Here is a 22,965-nt window from a genome sequence, read left to right on the forward strand (position 1 = left end):
ACTAACCAATCGTAGGCCCCTCCCTGCCTTACATCCCACCCCCCGTGGGGGTCCCTCGCCCCATGCCCCCCCAGGGGCCGCTGGGGGGGTGGGTAGCTAGGCGGCAGGGCCACGCCAACGGCCTTTCGCGCCATTGCGGGGGCACGAGGAGCCCCACCCCTGGCCGCCATGCAGCCAATGTGACGCGCGCCGGGGCGTGTCTGTGGGGGCGAGGAGTCTATAAAGGGACCGCGCGGCGGGCGGGAAGGGGTAAGATGGCGGAGTAGGTACGCGGTGCTGTGCCTTGTGCTCAGTCTGCCGCGTCCTCACCCAGGAGGCGGGTGGGTCCCCGTGCCGCAGCCGGTTGCGGTGCGAAGTGGAGCGGGGAGGAGGAGGGAGCCGCTGCTGCAGCTGCCGTCATGCCCAACATCAAGATCTTCAGCGGGAGCTCCCACCAGGACCTATCCCAGAAGATAGCCGACCGCCTCGGCCTGGAGCTGGGCAAGGTGGTCACGAAGAAGTTCAGCAACCAGGAGACGTGGTGAGTGGGGCGGGGCCATACTACAGCTCCCAGGGGGCCGTCGGGCGCTGCAGCGCTGGGGCTCGCGCTGCCCCCGCGCAGGGGCTGCTGGGGTTTGTAGTGCGGGGGGGGCCCTGCGGCCGGGCCTGCCCCCGGGGGAGCGGTGGCTCGCGGGCGGCCACGCTGGGAATGGGCTGCCCGGCGCTCCTGCCCGTGCCCTGTGCAGGGCCGGACATCTGGAGCGCATACCGCGTTCGCCCCGCAGGCAGCCGCTGCGCAGCCCCCGGGCACGGGCCGCGAGCGCAGCCCGATCTCCCGTGGGCGTCCTTCAGCCGAGGGGGCGCCCATGCAGCGCCGCCGGAGCAGCCGCCTGTCCGCAGCCCCTTTCTGTGGGGCGGCGTGGTGATCCTGCCGCTGGGTGCCGGGCCGGAGCTTACTGGATGCTGGGTAGGAGGGAGCGGAAGCCACCGGCCTGGCACAGCGTCACACGCCGGTGAGCGGCGGAGGAGCCCCGGGAGGTTGTCCTTTCGCGCGGGGAAAGGCCGGGGCTGCGTGCTCCCCGGAGAGCTCCCGGCGGTGGGCCGTGTGTTGGGCTGCTCCGCGATCCGGGACGTGTCTCCAGCGGCCTCCGCTCCAAAGCATCCCTCTGCCGTGCGGGCCGGGGCAGTGGTCGCACTGCGCCTTGCGGAGCGCGGTGCGCCTGTACCTGGAGGAAAAGGTTTGGACATCCGGCTGCTGTGAGCGGTGGAATTCACCAGGCAGACCTTGCCCCAGTCGCTCCAGAAGCTAGGAGCTGATGGGATTGCCCCGTCCCGGGGTTTCACCCACGCTGATTAGCCTATTCTATGCCTAGTCGAGACAGGGATGACTTGACTCTTGACAGTCTTAGAGTGTACCTGCTGCCTTTGAACTGTGCTGAAGAGCATCAGAGTCTTTATTTAGAAAATTACTCAGGAAAGATCAGAGGCTGACACTGCCTTGCAGCCCATGATGCAGTTGCTGTCACACAGTCTGTATTTCCCCCCAGACTCTGAAACCTAAGATTCATCCTGGTTTATATTTATGCTTTGTAAGTCTTGCTACCATCCTGCTTTGAGAAGCTAAAAACTGCTCAACACCCTTAAAACTTGGGTTAGAGAGGTATATTAAGCATGTATCCCCCACACAGTATAACACAAAGAGCCTTGGATGAGTGCTCCAACCCACTCCTTTCTTCTGGAGACAGTGGTGTTGTTTCCAGGAGCATCCAGGATGTACGCAAGATGTAGAACACTATGTTGCTATTGCTTGCAACTGAAGACTTCAGAGGTAGTGCAAGGACTTGTAGAGGAGAGTTGTGAAAAGAGGCTGACTTACAGCCACTGCACAGTTCTCATTGCTCTGTATCTAGTTGGCTACCCATCAGCTTGTGTCAGCAGGTAATGTGACCTTAAGACCTAACAGACATCTGATTTACCCTAATGAACTGATACTTCCAGTACCTGAAGGAGCAAGAAGGCTGGAGAGGAAGTGTTTACAGAGGCCTGCAGTGATGGGACAAGGGGCAATGGTTTGAAATCGGGGAAGAGGAGATTTAGATTGGTTGTTAGGAACAAGTTCTGCACCATGAGGGTGGTTGAGCACTTGAAGAGGTTGCCCAGGGAGGTGGTTGTGAGGCCCCATCCCTGGAGATATTCCAGGTCAGGCTCTACAGGGCTCTGGGTGACTTGATCTAGTGGAGAATGTCCCTGCTCACTGCAGGGGGGGGTGGACTAGATGACCTTTGGAGGACCCTTCCAACCTGGGTGATTCTATGATTCCCAGCAAAAGTAAGATTGTTTTAACAGTATAATTATTTGATAGTTTTGTATAGTAAATGTCTTGAATCACTTTAATATTAGACCATTACTACAGTTGGAGATGACACCTGGCTGCCAGCTACTGTTAATTCAGACACTTGGCTGGTAGGAGGGTGTTGGTAGGAGGGTGTCTGAAGTTACCTGGCTGAAATTCTACATGAGAGCTCGTTGTGTGCTGTAGTCATTGTGCAGTGAGGATGACAGCTGCCTGCTGGCAGACATTGAGCAGTAGCAATGTAAATGCCTAACAGGCATCAAGAATGTGGAGGAAGGAGGGAAATGAAAGCTAAGGTGCTCTATAAATTAAGCCATTAGGAGTCAGATTGGATGACTGTCTGTGCTTGTTCCTGGAGTTTGTGGCAGCAGTCTGCAGCATCTCCAGTGCAAGAAGAAACTGTGGAAGAGCTTTGTCTTTGACTTCTGTTTACTTCCAAATCTGTAGCAGGCTTCTTCAATCATGAAATGCTGGAAGTATTTGGTAACCTGTTTCCCATTGCCCTGGGTGAAACCTCACAACTAAGACTACTGCTTTCCTTCCAACTGCCCCTAGTGCAGCTGTCTTGATACACATGCTGAAGCTGGTGGCTTGCTGCTAGCAAACAGGACCTTTGGCTTCTGTTCAGGCCCTTCATCAGCAAGGATTAGTGTGCATTACATCCAGGAGGAAATTAACCCCACAAGCCTTTCCAAAGTGAAATGCTGGAGGGCTTCTCTGTTCAAGCCAGTGAATAGCTGTTCTGACTAAATGTAGTAATCAGCTGCAGCATAGCTTCTGATAAAAGTTTGGCTTGGCTCTCTGTGCTCATCTGCCACTATTCTTGCTGCCTTTGTACACTGCTGCTTTTAGCTGAGCTGGTTGCACTTCTGATTCCAGGGAGCAGGGCCTGTTCTGGGGTGTTTACATGCTCAGCTTGTGCTGAGATCGAGAGCACACACTGAGTGCTTTTAGCCTTACTGACTGAACCATTAAATTTGATCAGTGAGCAATGTAAAATAGTTACTGAGCAAATAGGCAACAGTGTTCCAGCTCAACCCTCGACTGTGTGACACTGTCAGCTGCAGAGCCTTGGGAGTGCAATGCCTTGGTTGCTCTGCAGGCGTAGGGAATGGCTGCTTCGGTTTGCACTGGCATCCAACTCCCCTTTCCTCATCTGTTCCCAGCGTGGAAATTGGCGAGAGTGTGCGAGGGGAGGATGTCTACATCGTGCAGAGTGGCTGTGGGGAGATCAATGACAACCTGATGGAGCTCCTTATCATGATAAATGCCTGCAAGATTGCTTCAGCCAGCAGAGTCACAGCTGTCATACCCTGCTTCCCTTACGCTCGGCAGGACAAAAAGGACAAGGTAAGAGAGGTGGTAAAGGTTTCTGCTGGGAAGATGAGTGCACACCTTGAAAGTCCTGAGTGCTGGATAAGGATTAGATGAGATGAAATATGTAGAGCAGGGGATAAAACCTATTTTAATGTCTTTAAACCTCAGGGCATTGGACTGAAAGTTCATCTTTTCTTACTGAAAATAAACCAGGCTGTAGTCACTGCTGGATGAAAAGATGGGATGCTACCCAGTACTCCTGTCAGTAACTGCTTGTGAATCCTTGCCTAGGAGTGGAAGGCCTGATGGCTTGATGGAAGAGCTGAACTTGTCTTACATGCTGTTTTTTCTCCTGTGCCAGAGTCGAGCTCCAATCTCTGCCAAGCTGGTTGCAAACATGCTGTCTGTAGCGGGTGCAGATCACATCATCACCATGGACCTGCATGCCTCTCAGATTCAGGTAGGAGCTAAAATCAAAGTACTTGCTCCAGTCTCAGCCTCTTCACTGCCCTGCAGCTTTCCCAGCAATCTGCCTTTGTTCTTTTGGACACAGCAGTGACTGGCATTGGGAATGTGGCACTGAAAGAGACTTGTAGAATCATTTAGGAGAGTAAAGGGAGATGGGTTCATCCTTAAAGGAAATGAGAGCTCTTCCCTGGGGGACTAAGCATTTTCAGTCTTGTGTAAGTGAATGTTTGGCTAGTAAATGATCTGTGCAACTTTATTGCCACACAGTAACTTGGTGTGTTCTGAACTGGTCCTTTGAGGGAGTTGAGATGGAGGATGGCTTTATCAAGAGTGTTCTTAAACATTTCTTGGAGCTTTCTGATCTTTACTGAATTGTCAGGGAGAAAGGAGCAGTGCTCTGTGCAGTGCCCTGAGGTTAGCTGTGCCTCCAGGTCTGCTGGCACAGCTGGGAGAGTTTGGATAGTGTGCTGATGGCAGGATGGGCAATCTCACTTACCCATTCAGCCCACCCTTCTGCATAAGTTGGCCTTGGTCCTCTCCCATCTTCAGGTGAACTGAAAATTACTCATCAGTGTTGCTGACTTAGTGAACAGAACAATTGCAGCCTTGGCTGGGGCTGTGGATGAGGAGTGGCAAGAGTGTGTACTAGGGAGAAGGGGGACAGCCAGTGCTATATTATCAGTCCTTTATCTTTCCACTTGAAGCAAGTGCTCTGAGACCAAGAAATCGACTCAGGGCAACTGAAGGAGGTATAGCAGAGGGGAGGATATTTGTTGTATTGCTGCAAACACTTTGACTCCAGAAAGGTAAGATACCTACTGGTGGTGAAGTTGAAAATGCAGCCATTCATACTTCATAAAAGATCTCCCAGTGTAATTTGCCCCAAAATGCTTTGTCTCAGATGAGGAAAAAATCTGTGGAGACACAGCTGAGAAGACTTTCAGAAACACCATGAAATAAAAGAACAGAGCCCAAGGCAGTCTGCCTCTTTCCTAAGAGGCTCAGAGTTGTGATGGTGTGTGACCTTTCACCAGCAGCAGTGGTGAGATGCAGTTGAATGATAGGATTTGTGTGTGTAAGACCCCCAGCATCTGAAACCAGCCAGTTTCAGCCTGGTTTTTGTAGCTGCTGAGCACAGAAGGAATAAAGATGGTAGGAAGGACCTTTGACCCCCTGTACCTTGAAGCTTTTCTCAAGAGTAGCCACCCCTACTCTCCTGCTTATTACTTCCTGGCCACTATTAACCGGTGGCTTTTAGTGACCTTTGAGGTTTGCCTGCAGGAGTCTGCTGGGTCACTGTGGAATTGTGGAACCAGCTGCATGCATTTGAAAACCAATGTTCCTCAAGCCTTTTCCATAGAGCTCCTGTAGATGTAAACAGAGTAGGTAAGGAGCTGTAAAGATTGACTTTGAAAATGTGTTGGATGCTGGCTTTCTGCAGCCTCTTAGGTTAGAGCTAGTTTCATGTTGTGAAGATGTCAGATGGGAAGTGCTGTGTATGCTGCTAAACCATTTCCAGCTCTGAGGACTTTTTCCATTGCCATTAAGGGTATCCCAAAGGCTGCTGCCCTTGCTTGGAGAGAAGTAGAGAGGAAAGCTTGAAGGCTGTGGAAAGGTGGTGGCTGCATGCCTGATCATATAGAAGGCTTCTTCCAACTTCTCTTTGGAATGTAACCTTCAGCTGCATTTGTTGCTCTTATCTTCCTTGCAGGGCTTTTTTGATATTCCTGTTGATAACTTATATGCTGAGCCTGCTGTACTGAAATGGATCAAGGAGAATATTGCAGAGTGGAAGAACTGCACCATTGTTTCACCAGATGCTGGTGGAGCCAAGAGGTGAGCTAGCTTGAGGAACTGCTGCATCTGCATGAATTCCTGAGGGGGTGTGTGACCTCATTCTTAAGGCACAGGTTCCCTCTGCCAGCCTGCCTCCTGTGAGACAGTCTGAGGCAGCTAGTGAAGAGTGGTCAGGTATTCTTCCTAGGGAAGAAAGTTTCTTGGGTTTCATGGAGAGGCAAATAGCTTCTAGAACCACAGCTGCATATGAGCTGCACAATTCCTGCATCCCTTGGACTAGAACAACTCTTTGTAGAAGGGTAGTCATGCAGGGTGAAGGAAGGAGTCCTGTGGCTTACACCCTGTGCCAAGACACTGCTGCTGGTTAATGATACTAAGCTGTACTAAGCTGAGTCTTACTGAGGCCTTTTTTTATTACTCTTGATGTGAATATCTAGTGAAACTTTAGCCTGCTGCTGCTCTCTCTCTTCCCTGAGAGCAAGGAAGATAGGTGGTTCCTTTCCAAAAAGCAGCAGCAGGTGTTACTGTTGTGCTTTAACCCCAGCAGGCAGCTGAAGCACCATGTGGCTGCTTGCTCTCCCTATGGGATGGGATGGAGAATCAACCCCATGGGCTGAGATAAGGAGAGCTTAGTAGAACCCCAGAAAGGCAGAAAAACAGCAATAATGAAGTGGGTGACACACAGCACACTGGTCTCTGCACTGGATACCTGACCCTGGCCAGCCTGCCCCTTACACAGTGGGCATGGTGTCAGTGTGGGATTGAACACCCCACTGGCTGGTTCTGTGCTCCTTGCTCTGGCCCCCTCCAGCTTCTGGTGAAAGAAATTATCCCTATCCTAGCCAAACCCAGGACAGTTACAGCACCTTTCTACTTTGATAGTCTTGATTCCCACCTTTCTGCAGATAAACATGTCAGTGTGTGGGCAAGTTTAGAATGCTCCCAGCTGCTGCTTAGGAGAAACTAGGCTTTGCTTTGATGCTTCTGCCTAAGCATCAGGGAATGGCAAAGGGACCCAGACATATTCTTTAATCCAGGACTGTCACACCAAAATGTGACATGCTTTCACATACTTTAGAGTGTTAAAGCTGTCTTTTACCTCCAAGAGATTCTAGCACTGTAGGTGGAATGTGTGTCTTCCTTTAGCTGTGTTATTGCCCATGTATGGGAGAAGACCTTCTGTGTGTTCAGCTACTTCTGTGGGTAGTGTCACTGTGCAGTATATGAAATGCCAACTCAGCCAGCTATAATCTGACTCCTGATAAAACCTTTTCCAAAGGTTTTAGCCAACTGAAATCTGTCAGTCTTAGCTGGTGCAGTATTTTATGGAGACACTGCAAGACTGAATGCTTCAGTGTCATGCAGGGATCCTAGAGTGATGGGTCTGATCTGCTTGAGACTAGGAGTCTCTGTAAAGCTTAGGTCTCTCTGGTAAGGTTGTTCTGTGTAACCATGATGTGGTGGATGTGTACTCCTGCCCCTCTGTGCATGACAGCTGAATGCTCATGTAAGTGCAAGATCTCTGTCATGGCACAGCTCAAGCCTTTCCAACACAGTGCTAGAAAGATGACAATATCCAGAGCATTCTGACCACTTCAGCTTTGCCAAACCTGGTGGCTAAAGCTTGTTTGGAGCTTTAAATGCCAAGTAGTGTAAGGGTGGTCAGGATGAAAACTGCCTTACCTTCATCTGGTTGCTCTCACTGGGGAGGGATTAGCTCCGAGATCGCAGCTCAACTGCTCGAAAGGAAACTGAGGTGGCAGAGCACCTTCAGTTAGTTGTTTGGGAGCAGTAACGTGGTGACAGCTTCTCTTACTGCTCTGTCAGTTTGTGGTCAATGGCTTTTTGAAAGAGATTTGATTGAAGTGCTGTTTGGAAACTGCTCTCTCTTCAGAGTGACCTCCATTGCAGATCGATTGAACGTAGACTTCGCCCTCATTCACAAGGAGCGCAAGAAGGCCAACGAGGTGGATCGCATGGTGCTGGTGGGTGATGTCAAAGACAGAGTGGCCATTCTGGTAGATGATATGGCAGACACCTGTGGTACCATCTGTCATGCTGCAGACAAGTGAGTAGGGCTGACTGGCTCTTTCCTAAATCAGAATGCAACACAGAATGCCAGGTTGGAAGGGAGCCCCCAAGGATCGTCCGCTCCGAGCTTTCTAGGTGGTAGTGCAGACTAAAGGAGCTGGCTGAGCTGCCCCAGCACCCTGCCAAGCTGAGGCTTAAAACTCACCAACCTGGGGCAGCCCACTGCTTCTCTTGGGAGATTATTCCAAGGCCTAACTGTTCTCATTGTGGAAAAACTCTCTTCTGGGCTGCATCAGGAGAAGTGTGGCCAGCAGGGCAAGGGAGGTGATCCTCCCCCTCTGCTCAGCTCTGGTGAGACCCCACCTGGAGTACTGCCTCCAGTTCTGGAGCCCCTGTTACAAGAGGGATATGGAGATGCTGGAAGGTGTCCAGAGAAGGGCCACAAGGATGATCAGAGGGCTGGAGCACTTCTCCTATGAGGGCAGACTGAAGGAGTTGGGGCTGTTCAGTCTGGAGAAGAGAAGGCTCCGAGGTGACCTAATTGTGGCCTCCCAGTATCTGAAGGGAGCTACAGGAAGGCTGGGGAGGGACTGCTCAGGATCTCAGGTAGTGATAGGACTAGGGGGAATGGAATGAAGCTGGAGGTGGGGAGATTCAGGCTGGATGGGAGGAGGAAGTTCTTCCCCATGAGAGTGGTGAAGCCCTGGAATGGGTTGTCCAGGGAGGTGGTTGGGGCCCTGTCCCTGGAGGTGTTTAAGCCCAGGCTGGATGAGGCTCTGGCCAGGCTGATCTAGTGTGGGGTGTCCCTGCTCATGGCAGGGGGGTTGGAACTAGATGATCCTTGTGGTCCCCTCCAACCCTGACTGATACTATGATACTACAGATACCAGTCAGAAGCTCCCCAGGAGTAACTTGTACCCATTGCCCCACGTGAGTCCCAGGGCTGTGTAGTGAGTCCCGGGGCTGTGTAATAAATGAATCAGGTTATTTGCTTGGCAGGTTTCACAAAGCAAGTTCCTTGATTATCTAGTGTCACACAAAAGTCAAAAGCCTAGCTGAAGTTCTCTCCAGTGGGAATAACTGGCAGACCATAGTGTCTTCAGTATTTGAGACATGCTTGGGTCAAAAATGCCTTCCACTAGGCCATCAGTGACTGTGCTAAGTAGAGCTTGGTCCTGCCTGGTTCATCAGTTTAGGGTCATACAGCAGACTTCCTGTTAGAAGTAAGCTTTGCAAGCTATAATACCTTTCAAGCCTTCTACAGTGGAAACACCAGCATATGCAGCACTCAGTGTGAAACACCTGCTGCCTTGTGTTTGCAGAAGCACAAATGTCCCAGGGCTGAGAACAATCTTTTTGTTGCTGTGTACTTTGCCTGTGGTGGGTTTATGGTTACTGCTTACACTGTGTTCCTCCTGTGACTCAGTGGTGGGCTGGAGGAGGGAATCAAAGGTGGGCTGTCCCCTGAGCATATTGTATTGTCTCCTTCCATGCTTGTACTCTGCCCTGATGTCAGCTTAACATTTGCTAAGAAGTTCTCCTCCTCCTTTCCCCAACCCTTGCAGGCTTGTGTCAGCTGGAGCCACCAAAGTGTATGCCATCTTAACCCACGGGATCTTCTCTGGGCCGGCAATTTCTCGCATCAACAATGCCTGTTTTGAGGCAGTTGTAGTCACAAATACAATACCCCAGGAGGACAAGATGAAACAGTGCCCCAAAATCCAGGTGAGCCTCTCCTGTCACTCCTGGGGAGTGCCTGTCTGGTCTGCTGGTGAGGAGAGAACCTCTGATGTTGTCCAGTGCTGACAGCAGTTTCATTGGTACTGGAATTGTTGGCAGTGCTGGAGAAGAGGAGGGCAGGACTTGGGGATTTCCTGTGCTAAAGGGCAGTTGGATGTTGCAGCTTGACCTGAGCATTCAGGCATAATAGGTCCATTAGAAGCCTCAGGTTCTGCTATAGCACACACACAGCCAAGGACTTCTCAACACTAGCTTCACAGCACAGATATGGGGGACAGACACCTGGAGATGTTGGAAGTGAATTGGGCAGCTAAGAGACAGCCAGTCCTGTGGTGTGAGAGGAGTGGAATCCCTGTACTGAGCTTCTGGCAAAAAGGAAGCTCATTTGGTTGAAGCTACAGTGAATTTTAGGCTGCTGTTTAAGTGACAGGCTGATGGCAAGCTGCCTTTGGGTTGCAGTTTTTTCAGCACTGGGTTCTGGGTGATGTTCCTGCAGCTGAGCACATCTAAAAGATGCCTGATGCTTCAAGTGCTTTCCAAGCTCCACACTACAGTTAGTGTAGGCAAACCCAGTATGTAAACAGCTGTAGCCAAAGACTGCAGTGGAATCATTTTTCTGGCTCTCACATAAGCCCTCATCTGATGTTCCCTGTTGAGAAATCCAGACTAAAGGCTCTGTTTTGAGTGTCTCATGCTCTCTCTGCTGTCTGCCAGTTACAGCTGCTGGGCTTTTTCTTTCCTTCCTTAGGAGAGGAAAACACTCAATGTGGATTTCAGTTAGGTTGTTTAATGCAGTGTCAGCATGGTGCTGCTTACTGAGACTACACATGGAAATGCTTTAGCTGCTGGAGTTCAGAGCTGAGTTTTACTGAGACTCTCACTTTTCCCTGCTGTTAACTGGATTTACCCCACCAGGTGGAGCCAGCACAATGACTGGGAGCTGAGCTGCAGCACAGCAGCTTGGCCTTTGTTAGGCTGCTGGCAGTGGTGGTAAAGCCTCCTGACTCAAGGGAAGAGATCTGGCCTTGATTTAGACTCCTCCAACTTCTCTGCACAAAGTGAATAAGATAGGCCTAGTGTAAACAGAGGGGGCTTAGGGAGCCTCAGCAAAGAGAGGTGACAGTAAACTGTCATCCTGAGAAAGATCAGCAGGGAAATAGTTATTGTAATGCTCTGAGTAGAATGTATTCAGCATTTACATGTCAAGATATCAGTCCTGTCTGTAGAAGTCATTTCTCTGCATCTACAAATTTGGATGCTGAGTTTAAACTCTTCTTAGAACAGAATTAACCAGGTTGGAAAGGACCTCAGAGATCATCAAGTCCAACCTATCACCCAGCACCATCTGATCCACTAAATCATGGCACCAAGCACCCCAGCCAGGCTCTTCCAAAGCACCTCCAGGGATGCTGACTCCACCACCTCCCTGGGCAGCACATTCCAATGGCCAATCTCTCTTGCTGGGAAGAGCCTAAACCTCCCCTGGCACAGCTTGAGACTGTGTCCTCTTGTTCTGGTGCTGGTTGCCTGGGAGAAGAGACCAACCCCCACCTGGCTACAATCTCCCTTCAGGGAGTTGTAGAGAGCAAGAAGGTCTCCCCTGAGCCTCCTCTTCTCCAGGCTAAGCAACCCCAGCTCCCTCAGCCTCTCCTCACAGGGCTGTGCTCCAAACCCCTCCTCAGCTTTGTTGCCCTTCTCTGGACACCTTCCAGCAACTCAACATCTTTCCTAAACTGAGGAGTCCAGAACTGGACACAGGACTCAAGGTGTGGCCTGATCAGTGCTGAGCACAGGGGCAGAATGACCTCCCTGCTCCTGCTGCCCACACTGTTCCTGATCCAGGCCAGGATGCCATTGGCCTTCTTGGCCACCTGGGCATATTGGTTCAGCCTACTATCAACCAGTACCCCCAGGTCCCTTTCTGCCTGGCTGCTCTCCAGCCACTCTGACCCCAGCCTGTAGCACTGCATGGGGTTGTTGTGGCCAATGTGTAGACCCTGGCACTTGGATGTGTTCAATCTCATGCCCTTGGACTCTGCCCATCTGTCCAGCCTGGCAAGCTCCCTCTGCAGAGCTCTCCAACCCTCTAACAGATCAACTCCTGCCCTCAGCTTGGTGTCATCTGCAAACTTACTGCTGATGGACTCAATGCCCTCATCCAGATCCTCAGTAAAGATATTGAACAGGATGGGGCCCAGCACTGATCCCTGGGGGACACTACCAGCTGCCAGCTGGATGTGGCACCATTCACCACCACTAACTAACAACCACTATCTAACCCACCCCTAGCTAGCCAGCCCTCCTTCCAGGCTCGATGTCTTTGCTCAGTGACGCTGATGGGTTTGTCTTCTCTCTCCCTCCAGGTGATTGACATCTCAATGATCCTTGCTGAGGCCATCAGGAGGACTCATAATGGGGAATCTGTCTCCTACTTATTCAGCCATGTCCCATTATAACACCAGGTGTCAGCTGCTGCTTGTATGGCTTTTGTTTTTAAAAGAAACCAAAAGTTGTTCAGCTTGTTGTAAAGTTCAGTAGAAGACTCTGCTTGTTCCAGTGCAGCTCTCCACAGCTACTCCTGCTTAAGTCAGGCCTGCTGGCTCTGATCCCACCCCCCAACACTGGGAAGCTGGGAGGGGAAGCTCATCTCTGTAACACTCCCCAAGTCCCACCAGCAACCCTGTGCATTAGGGCTCAGTAGTATTGATGAGTATCAGATCTGTGGAGGGCAGGACTGACACATGGCTCACTGCCATCATTCTTTTTAGGGGGGGGGAGGGAGGGAGAGGGTTTGTCTGTGGGCAGGGTTAGGTGATCTGGCATGCATACCCAAAATCCTCCTAGGGAGCTCTACTTCCCAAACACCTTGATCTGGATCTACAGCAAAAGCCCAATAGACTGCTGGCTGTTGTACCACTCTACACCTGACAGGAACCCTTGAAGAGCAGTGGGACAGCTTGTGTCTTGGCCAAGCTTGACCCTGGGTGAAGCCCTGGGGGCCACCTGGGAGGTGGTTCTGCTGCAGCTTCCTCCCATGAGAGGACAAACTTGACTTAGTAATTGCAGCTGAAATTCAATGCCCTTTAGCATGCTACACAGCCAGGGGAAGGTGAGGGCACAGTCTGTGCAGTACGGCCTTGCTGCTTGACACAGGGGTGCATCCTGGACCAGCATTCCTCTCCATGTGTAGAGGACTCATGGTGGCTGTGTGCTTCTAGTTTCTAGTGTGGCTAAACCCAGTTCCTCAATTCCACAGCTTACTCCTACCTTTGCTAGCAATTAGAGGGCTGCTGTTGTGTGTCATAGCTGCACCTGGACTTGCTGTGCACATCCTTGCTTTACAGTAGTAAACTGAGCCTCTCTGTGCCACAGTAGCTTGGTTGTTGCACCTAGAAAGTGCCTGCTCAGACACTGGGGCGACCTAATAATACACAGCAGCTTTGTGGCCAGCAGTCTTAGCCTCTCATTGCCTGCAATCCTGTCCTGTAAGTTACTGATCCATTCTGGTTGCTTGTCCTGGTCATTGTCTGCCTTGCCTTGTAAGTGTTGCTCCTTGCAAAAGATCTTAAACCAAGGAGCACAGGAGGTTGCAGGACTGCTAAAACCTGAGGAAGCCTTTGGAGTGGGTCTGATGCTGCTAATGAGTGCTTACAGCAATGGGTTGAAGAGGCTAGTGGGACCTAGTACTGGGAAAACTGTAGATCTAACAACCACCTGAAAAGGGGGGAAAAAAACCAGAAACAAATACCAAAAGCAGAGCTGGCTGAGGCTCCCTGGTGTCATAAACATGATCTGAAACTTGAATTCTCAGCAACTGTACCAGACAATCGTGAGGTGAACTGTTAGGTCTCTCCTGGACTCTTACAAGGTCATAGACCAAGCTGTTTTCTGCTCTGGGTTTTATTAGCACTCCTCTGTTAATTTGTTTTTGAGCTGGAGGAGAGGAAAAAGGGAATAGGAGGAACTTGAAACTCCTTGCTGGAGTAAGCAGCATGGCTTTGAGAGGCATGTGGCTGGGGGTGTAAGTGGGACTAACTGAAAGGCTTAGTTAAGACCTAGGGAAGTACTTCTTCAGTTGTGCCTTTTGCTGAGGACTTCTCTCCCTCCCTAGAGCTCCTGTCCTGTGGCATTGTTAACATTTCTGTTCCAGTGTAGGGTTTTTCTTGGTTTTTTTGTATAAGGATTGGTGTTTGTCTGGAAAGTGTCTCTTGCTTCTTTGCTTTGCATCCTGCACTGAGCTCTACCGAGAGTCTGATTCCTGCCTCCTGCATTGGAGCCCTTGCTGCTGCACTGCCAATGGCCTGAGAGCCAAAAGCCAGGACATTGGAGCCAGCAGCCTGAGGATTTTCAGCAGCATTTGTGTTTGAACTTAAGACCTGATGAAGGAATTAAACTTTTATTTAAAAAAAACACATGCCTACATCTGTGGCCTCTTCCTGAATGCTTCTGACAGCCTTACCAGTGAGGTGAGGGTCTGCTGAGCTGGGTCCCTTGCAAAGGTAGACCATGGAGCAATGCCATTTGGAAGGGACCTTGGAATGTCATCTGCTTTAACCCTCTTGCAACAGGGCCAGCTGAGGTTTAGCTTGGTTGTGCTCACATTGCATGGAGGATAAAGCTTGGGACTGAGCTACTTCTCTTAGTGGCTGGTGGCTTTTGTCTGTGTTTCCTAGACTTAACTGTTAGGAGGGTAAGAGCGGTAAGGGCTAACAAAAGCCCTTCTCTGAACTGCAAGGGGCAGCAAAATCCACTGCAAGAATGAGCTCTGAACTGCAAGGAGCAGCAAAATCAACTGCAGGAATGAGCCCTGCTCTAAGACACAAAAGCCCTGGTGCTCTCTGTGCCTGCCCTGGTGGAAGGAAGGGACTGTGCAGGAGGATGGGGTTAAAAATGGGCAGAACAAAATAAACTGTGGCCCTGGGGATTAGGGAAAAATGGCTCACAGCCAGGCAGTGGTGGCTGAAGGGGGCTCAGGTCTTGGTGTTCTGGCTGTGGTGTTGCCCTGCCTGTCCTTCCAGGCAGGAGGCTGAAAAAAAACCTCTCTGATCAGATAGAGAAAACCTCCTGCCTGCTCCTTCCTGTAGAAGGGAAATAAAGTGTTCTTGGAAATGGCCCTCAGTGAGGATGCATCTGAGCCCTGACAGCCTTGTTCTGTGGGAAATGTAAAACTCATCTAAAATGGCTGGCAGTCACTCTCTTCTGTTTCAGGTCAATCTTCTTTTTGCCTTCCCCCTAATTGTTGCTGTCTCGGTGCTTTTGCTATCAATTATTGAAAGCAGGGCTAGCAGAGCACATGGGGAAGAAGCAGGTTGGGCAGTTGTAAGAGGCTTCACAAATTTGTCATGGGAAATAGCTCTTGCAGGGATCCAAGCTCCTGTCTTGCTCTTTGTGCAAGATGGGATTTCAGAGCTCCCCAGCAGCAGCCCCACGCCTTGCCTGCTGGAAGTGCAGGCGGTTGGCTTAGAGCTGCTCTGGCCGTGGTTGGTAGGAGTGTGGCAGCAGCTCCGCGGCTGTGGCCGGCTCAGGGGAAGGGGAGCTCCCATTCCCCAGCCTGTGCAGCCTCTGTGGCAGCTTTGCCCAGACCCAGACCCCAGGATCTGCAAAACGCTGCAGCGTGGAGGAGGTGCAGCACGTTGCAGAGGGGCTGTGCCTCGGCTGGGGTGGATGCAGCCGTGCCGGTGGGGGGCATTGCATAGGGAGCACGGGAGCCAGCTCCCTGTGCGCTGCCTGCCTGCGAGGGACATACAGCTCCAGCAGACTGCAGCATCCACAACGGAGAAGCATGTGGAGAACAGGCAGAGACAGAGGGGGAAGGCAGACACAGCTGGAGTGTAAGCATGCAGCAAGACACTTGTGTGGCAATTCGCATAAAGGCAGAAATATTTCCTACTTGAATTTTGAAAGTGGGGTGGGTGGGTGGGTGGGTGGGTATGATTATCTTGTGGCTGTCCAGGGAAAAATTGAGCCCTTTCTCAGCTTGGGATGGGTTTTGTGATGCAAGCTCTGCAGGGTGAGTTTGAAAGATGCTTGTGAAGGCAACCTTGCTCGGGCTTGCAACTCCTGCTCGTGTGGCACCCTCCAAACCTGGCCCCACCAGGGGAGCTGCAAAGCCAAATCTGCTTTGCAAGCAGCCTGGCTGGGGGCTTTGGCTGTAGCTTCTTCCTCTCTCCCTACCCAGGGGATGTTTGCCACCCAGACTTCTCTCTGAGTAGCAACCACATACTGGGACCTGGGCATAAAGTTTGCCCTTTGCTCTTTCTGTGTACACCCTCCACTGGCACCGCTTTAACTCAGAGCCCACTTGCTGGCTGGAGTGGCAAGGTGCCCGTGTCCTGCAAAGAGCTGCCTCTGGCCAAGACCCCTGCCGTTGCTGGAAAGCAAGTCCCTGTCCCAAGATGGCAGGAAATGGGACAGAAACCTAGAGGTTGGCAGGCTGGGTGGAGGTGGTTGTGAGTTGCTATAGTGCAGATGCTTCACCTGGTAGTCTACAGCAGTTTTGTGCTTGCTGTGGCACCAGCATCTGTGCAGGAGGGCCTTGGCAAGCCTGCCATGATTATATGGATGCCTTCTCATTCCATGAAAGGCCTCCTGGACATCCTGCCCCTCCAACCATTCCCCATCCTGGTGGCCAGTGTGCAGGTGCCTTCTGGACCACTACTGCCCTTACTGCTCCCCAGTGCAGCCAGGAACAGGTAGGGTGCCTGTTCCTAGGCTTGGCTTTCTGCCTTTCCAAGGTTATTTATTCCATATGCACCCCAGGCTTTCTACACCCTGTTGCCTTGTTATATCCAAGCAAGAGTCTGTGCCTGTGAGCGTGGTGAGCTCCTTGCCCACCCCTGCTGCTGTTGTAGTAACCATATCTCCCTAGGAAGCCCTGTGTCTGCAGGCAGCCTGGCCATGGGCTGACTGATGGTGAAGCATCTGCCACAGCTGTGGAAATACTCTGCTATTTTTATCCCAAGGCCTTGCTTTCTTAAACAAGCTCTGCTTCAGCAGGGTGAGTGTGTGGGAGAGTGGTCAGCATATCCCTGGGAACAGGCACAGGGCACAGCCACCCCCAGGGCTGCTACCTACTCAGGGCTGCTGCCTCTGAGGAGGGTTTGGGGCTGGGCTGATGGGCCAGGAGTCACCTGGTCCACTGTGGACCATGCTGCTGCCCCTCACAGTGGCACCCAGGGGTGGGAAGCAGAGGTGGCAGCAGGGGTGGGGTGGGCTGCTGGGGATGAGGCTGCGTGTGTGTGCCCGCATGTGCACAGGCAATGTCTGCGCTGGGGGCGTGCAGGCAGGGCGTGCACGCGAGGTGCTGTGTGTGCGAGTCCGCAAGCGGGCTGCGGGTGTGCATGTGTGTGCAAGGACGCATGTGCAGGGCTGGGTGTGAGTGCGTGTGCCCATGCGGGGGCTGTGGGAGCGTGTCCGTGGCCGCCTATCCCGGGTACCACCGCTGCAGACGCGCGGCCCCGAGCGCGCCCCGCGCTCCGCTGTTTCCCCACCCCGCGCCGCGGTGCACCTCGGGAGCGGCAGTTTCCTCTGCCGCAAGCTGGCCGCGGCCACGCGGAGACGGGACTACGCTTCCCGGCAGGCCCCGCGGGCCCCAGACAGCCAATGGGAGCGCAGGCTGGGCGGTGTCCGGCTATTTAAGGCGCCGCCCCACGCCGCACGCCCCAGCCTCACCTGGTAGAGCAGCGGAGCGGGAATAGCCGGAGCAGCGCCGTACCAGGTAGGGCGCGGTGTGGAACGGCACCGGCTCTCCCGCCGGCGGGACTGCCCGCGACGTGGCTTCGGGCTGTACCGGGGAGGGGGCTGCACGCAGGGCTGGTGCAAAGAGGGGCTGCCCCGGGGCGCCTCTGGCTGGATGCTGCAGAGAGCCTGGGGGTGACGGGCTGCATACCGCGCTGAGCGCTATTGGTGAGGGTGGGGTCGCTCCTCCGGTGGGCGCGGGGGCTGGCCGGAGCGGCGCAGTGCCGTGCCCGGGGCGGCGGCGCGCCCCGCCCTGCGCTATTGTCCGTGGCGGGGGCTTGGGCGGGCCGCCTTTGTCTGTCGGTCCCCATCCCTGAGAACCTTGGCTAACCTCGGGGAAGGTCTTGCAGCCAAAATGTGCGACAAACCAGACCTCTCGGAGGTGGAGAAATTCGACAAGAAGAAGCTGAAGAAAACCAACACGGAGGAGAAGAACACGCTGCCCTCCAAGGAGAGTGAGTATAGCCCTGGGGGCGGAGGGGCCGAGGGGCGTCCACGGTGCTTGGCTGCTGGGCAGGCAGGCGCTGGCCGCGGCCGGCGGAGTGTGTGTCCTCTTCGGGTGCTGAGCTGGCTGTCGAGGCATCCGCTGGAGAGAGGCGGTTTGGGGCAGTTAGGCTCGGCCCTAGAGAAAACCACCGAGCCAGAGGTGAGGGGTCAGGGTATGGCCCTCCAGGGCAGCCGGTGTGATCGCGTTGTTCCGAGGCGATGCCTTAGGTAATGAATTCCCTGAGGAGAGATGCAGGCAGATGCCCAACGTGCTGTCACCCATGTGTCTCATTACCCTCCGACTTAAAGTGTTTGTCTACCCTGCTTGGGATCAAACCATAAAACTGTGTTCCAGGGGCTGAGTGACTGCCCTGCAACCTTCTCCAGTGGATGTTTCCACGTGAAAAAAAGAGCACTAGAGACTAATGGACCTCTCTTTTCTTGCAGCTATTGAGCAGGAGAAGGAATGTGTGAAGTCTTCATAGAGTGAGATGGCCTGGCAGGAAGAGCTACCACTTGATTGTTATTTCTTTTTGCTTTGAATTCAATCATGTGTGGGGTTGTTTGGGCTTTGTTTTAAATCTGTATCATGTACATGTATAAAAAAACAGCTGCATCACCTAACCCCCTGTCCCAGCCTGCTGGCAGCTTTGGTGGACCAGTGGAACAAAGTGTGTCCACCTCAGTTCATCGACAGCCTGACCCAACCCCATCTCTGCTGCTCAGCCAACTCCCGTTGACAGTGTTGATCTTCACTGCAATGTGAGGAGATGAGCAAGGGCTATGAGGCTCCTAGGGATGAACCTCTTCTGCCTCGGGGTGTGGGGGATCCTTTCTGGCCTGACCTGTGGCCAGGGTCTGTCTCGCATACTTTTCACTATGGTGTTCTGTAGCCTCATTCACAGGTTTGTTTTTGTCTTCCTTGGGGGAAAAATGAGAAGTTTATTATAAAATAAAAAATGTAATGGCTTACCTATGGCTTGTGGCTGCTTCTCTGGCAAAGGTTCAGGCTTCAGCCTGGATTGCCTTGGGGGGTGCAACTGTCTCTGCCTGGTGCTGCGGCACCACTGGTTTGGTGTTGCTCAAAGGGTTGTGTGGGATGGTTCCCTGCAGGGTGAGTCTAGCCTGATGTTTGTGTAGGGCTCAGTTCCTGAGGGAGATGGGAGCTGGGAGCATTGCTGGTGTGACACTAGGGTGGGAGGCTCAACTGGCTGAGGCCACTGTTCATCAGCAATACCACCACCATAGCAGTTTCTCGATGCATCTTTAAGTAGAGGCTAACCTTGACCATGCTGCCCACCAGAAGGCAGAGCCTCCTGCTTCAAGGAGGCTGGCATCTCCTGCTCAAGACAATTTGTGGACTTGGGCTGGCTCTTGTGCATGGCTGGAGGTGCCTGTGCTGGCAATGTGGATGCTGGCCTGGGTCCCACTGCTGCTTGGAGCAGAGCTCTCAGTGCCTGGTACAGCCCTTCACTTTGAGCCAACCTCTGTCCCTGCCTTTGGTTGAAGGAGGACTTTTGTAGCCTTGTAAAGAAGGATTAATGCAGTAGACCCCTTGGGTGCCTTCCAGGTTGATCCCAGCCCTACCTTGTTGGAGTGGAAATCCCTGTGTCCTGCAGCGTAGGCGAGGGGCAGTTGGGGTCTGGTAGTGCCTCCAGGTCTATGCTGAGACTTCCTGGGTGCTGCCAGGAATTCCTCACCTCCACCTGGCCTGCAGGGTCACTGAAAAAGCTTATGGAGGAGGTGGAGGCAGACTTGCCAAATAAGAGTTTTGGCCAGCGTCCCTCATAAGCCTGGTCAGCTGCAGACAAACACAGGGCTGTTGTGCCTGCCCGGACATGGCTCATATCTGCTGAGTACCTCCACCCACACTGCCTGCCAAGGGCTGCAAATAACCCTGCTGGTGTGGCTGTGGCTGCCTCTGCTCCTTAAGCAGAATGGGAGGAAGGAGCTGGAGGTAAGAGGTTGGTGATTGTGTGCTGTTGGGGCAGCGTGGGGCGTTTTTCCCTGGTATGAGGGCAGTGAGGAGCGATGCTGCGGCCCAGCTGGGGCTGCTGCTGCACTAATCTGGGCACTGAGAAGCTTGGCACATGCCAGTGTGGCTCTGCCCACTCAGAATCCCTGATGTCCTTAGGACAGCCCTATCACGGATGTGGGGGTCCTTTTTTCCAGGGCCAGCTGTCTGGGTGGGCTGTCAGGATGCTGGGGTGGCAGGAGCCGCTCATCACTCCAGCAGGGATTGTCCCTTCTCCAGGACCCCTTCTCACCAGGCAGGAACAGGCTCGGCCCTGTGCTGGGGAGGGGTTGTGGAGCCCCTTTGGACCCTTCAGCGAAAGCAGGAGGTAAAAAGGGCCATGTCAGCAAGAGCTGATCTCGGGAGCAGCAGCCAGGGCTTGCAGGCTAGTAGAAGTTAAGCACCTCCCAGCTGGTTCAGCATTTCCTTCTCACGCAGAGGCGTTGCAGTCCCTTGGCCACTTGATGCACCCAAGCTGAGAACTGGGTCAAACCTGGAGGTAAGTCTAGCCTGAGCCTTTTGCCCATCCCCAAAAGCCAGAGTGTGAACTGAACCAAGTAAAGCCTTTGGGATGGAAACACAAAGGAGCAGAGCTGATCCCCTTCCCTCGGTGGGGCTTTTGGGAGTAGAGTGGCCTGGGTGGCTGCCCACAGCACCCTATCTGCTCCTGACACCACCCAAGTGCCTCTCCCTCCTGCACACTCTTTAGTCACACTGCAGTGGGCCACTGCAGGAGTGGAAAACCACCAGCCAGCTTATCTCCCCTTGAGTCACTCACACCTCTCTGCAAGGTCACCACAGGTGTGTCTGTCCCCAGCACAGCTGTGCTCACAAACCCCTCCACCTCACCTCATGTTGCACATGCAGGCAGCACAGGCTGCTCAGGACTGCCAGGTGCCTGCTGACCACCCACCCCCTTCCTCTGGGGCTGACCAGTTCACCAGCCAGGATGAGGGCTGCAGCTCCCCAAATGTCAGGGATGCTGGTGCCAGGAGCCAGCAATACTCCAGCATTTGCCCTGAGCCTGTGGAGCTAGGCCATGGGAATACCTTGCTCCATCCTTGCTGCCCAGAGAGGTGGCTGAGGCCCCATCCCTGGAGACATTCAAGGTCAGGCTCTGTGGTGCTCTGGGTGACCTGATCTAATGGAGGATGTCCCTGCTCACTGCAGGGGCATTGGACTAGATCACCTTTGGAGGTCCCTTCCAACCTGGGTGATTCTATGACCCTGAGGAGCTGCAAAGTGAGGTCAGGGGTGTGATGAATCAGGGTTTGGGTTGCTTTTTCACTGTGGCCACCACAGGGACACAGCAGTGCAGGTTAAGACATGGGGTTATGCACTGGCACAGCTGGGTTTGTGCCCTGAGGAAGCCACTCCAGAGGCTGCCAGCCCCAGCCTGGCCCTGGGGACACCCAACTCAGTGGGTTGTGTGGCTGATGTATCTGTGTCCATCTGACATGAGGACAGCCCAGGCAGTTCTCCCACTCACATCTCTGCCAGAATGGTACACAGGGAGGTACCAGACACATCGCCCCAACCCATACTCTCATGTCTGAGGATAAAGACACAGCCATTTTTCAATCCAGTGCCCACCATGTCCTTGTTGCCAGCAGGGATTATCCAGTAAGGGAGAAGCATTGCAGAAAAGCCTTTTATGGCAACAGTTTGCCTCCTGACCTGACCTGGACCTTCCCTTTTTCACCCCAGCATGCATGGGCACAGAGCTGCTAGCAGCATGGGAGGCCAGGACACCTGGCAGTCTGATATCCCTTAGAACCATGGCAGGTTCACCCCAAGCACAAAGGATGCCATGCTGGGAGCTGGGCCTTCCTGGCAGGGCTCAATGCCACCTTCCCTCACTGGGCACCAGGGATGTGGAGTTCCTTCTGGCAATATCCATACCTGACCCTGGCCAGGGTGCTCCTGGGGTGGTTTCCTCCCATCGCTGGAGAGCTTTGGCTGGCACTGCAGAGGAGGGAGGAGGAAGCTGAGTCACCAGCAGAAGGAATTTGGGCAGATACCTGGTGAACAACAGCAAAGGGTGAATTCAGATCAGGGCTTGTGGACCTAAAGCTGGGATGGGCATCTGGCCCTGCTGCTGTTCCATCCCCTCTGACTCAGCTAGGAGAAGATTTGGCCCCCTGTACACTCTTACATGGAGAACCATAATCCCACCTCTTGCAGGGAATGCCCAAGTCAGCCTGTGCATGCCCTGCCCTGGGCACCCTGGTGTGCCTCTCCTCCTGGCTGTGCACTCACCCTGCCAGGCTGCAGCACCCTCTAGCACCATGCTGGCTTGCAGCACAGATTGCCCAGTTCAAAGGAAGCTGTAGCACTCCAGCAGTCAGGGTTTCACTTTGACCCCTCTCCATCTGGCAGTCCCCAGAGCTGCATCAGAAAGTGGTGAGAGCCAAGAGATGGCCTTGACCAGGCCCTGGGGCAGCTTCTGAGTTTGTACAGCAGGAAACTGCCAGCCCCAGCCAGCACTGCAGTCAGCCCAAGCAAACAGCCCCTGGAGGGTGTGCATTTATCATCAGAGCAAGCAGCATAAGGTGGAGCCATGCTGTGCAGCTGGGCAGATACTGTGGCTCCCCCAAGCACAGGTTCTCCCCCAGGCATGGGTTTTCCCCCACCCACCACTCCCCACATCCCCAGAGAGAACTTGTCACTCCTCTGTGTCACCTGAGTCAGCCTTTCCCTTCCAGGTGTCCCCCCACAGCCTGGGTGGACATGCTGCCATGAGCAGAGCTCAAACCCTGCAAAGGCAGTGGTGGAGAGGGGAGGTGAGGGGCCAGCAAACTCAAGCTGCCAAGGAAAACCTCTGCTGGGAGTTGCTGGGGGGGGGCTAGCTGCATGCATGTGGATAGATAGCTGCGTGCCTGGTTGTAACAGGAGAAAGCAGAAGAGACTGGAAAGAGGGAAATGAAAGTGTTGTGGGTGCTGGTGACCATGCTGCTTTGGACATGAAGCTGATGGGAGGCCTCCAAGGGGTGAGAGAGTGTGTGTGAGGTGGCACTGCGGGTCAGACATGCCCTCAGGACAC

The 22,965-nt window shown here is 53.4% G+C and overlaps 2 protein-coding genes across 3 annotated transcripts; both read left to right on the forward strand.

Moving 5' to 3' along the window:
• Positions 1–232: 232 nt before the first annotated feature.
• On the forward strand, positions 233–14,115 carry PRPS1 (phosphoribosyl pyrophosphate synthetase 1). Its single transcript, XM_068157523.1, has 7 exons — positions 233–520; positions 3,499–3,682; positions 4,011–4,109; positions 5,829–5,953; positions 7,809–7,982; positions 9,511–9,670; positions 12,049–14,115. The coding sequence occupies exons 1-7, from the start codon at positions 399–401 to the stop codon at positions 12,139–12,141; spliced, it is 957 nt and encodes a 318-aa protein (XP_068013624.1). The 5' UTR covers positions 233–398; the 3' UTR covers positions 12,142–14,115.
• A 3,199-nt stretch (positions 14,116–17,314) lies between these two features.
• Positions 17,315–18,880, forward strand: LOC137450663 (thymosin beta-15A homolog). 2 transcript variants are annotated; one of them, XM_068157477.1, is made up of 3 exons: positions 17,315–17,402; positions 17,773–17,877; positions 18,356–18,880. In XM_068157477.1, exons 2-3 carry the CDS (start codon positions 17,778–17,780, stop codon positions 18,391–18,393), a joined length of 138 nt encoding a protein of 45 aa, XP_068013578.1. In that variant the 5' UTR covers positions 17,315–17,402; positions 17,773–17,777; the 3' UTR covers positions 18,394–18,880. The 2 variants fall into 2 exon arrangements, with proteins under 2 accessions (XP_068013578.1, XP_068013579.1); XM_068157478.1 differs by having other exon boundaries at positions 17,335–17,402; positions 17,764–17,877.
• Positions 18,881–22,965: the final 4,085 nt, after the last annotated feature.

This window comes from Melanerpes formicivorus, unplaced genomic scaffold, assembly GCF_026170545.1.
Source record: "Melanerpes formicivorus ecotype bairdi unplaced genomic scaffold, bMelFor1.0.p_v2 SCAF_37, whole genome shotgun sequence".
Lineage (NCBI taxonomy): Eukaryota > Metazoa > Chordata > Aves > Piciformes > Picidae > Melanerpes > Melanerpes formicivorus.

Bases quoted from the DNA above. Each gene is read 5' to 3' on its own strand.
- LOC137450663 (XM_068157477.1), top strand. From the start codon at position 17,778: ATGTGCGACAAACCAGACCTCTCGGAGGTGGAGAAATTCGACAAGAAG. The intron at 17,878-18,355 runs GTGAGTATAGCC...CTTTTCTTGCAG, and splicing joins CACGCTGCCCTCCAAGGAGA to CTATTGAGCAGGAGAAGGAA.
- PRPS1 (XM_068157523.1), top strand. From the start codon at position 399: ATGCCCAACATCAAGATCTTCAGCGGGAGCTCCCACCAGGACCTATCC. The intron at 4,110-5,828 runs GTAGGAGCTAAA...TCTTCCTTGCAG, and splicing joins TGCATGCCTCTCAGATTCAG to GGCTTTTTTGATATTCCTGT. The intron at 5,954-7,808 runs GTGAGCTAGCTT...CTCTCTCTTCAG, and splicing joins GATGCTGGTGGAGCCAAGAG to AGTGACCTCCATTGCAGATC.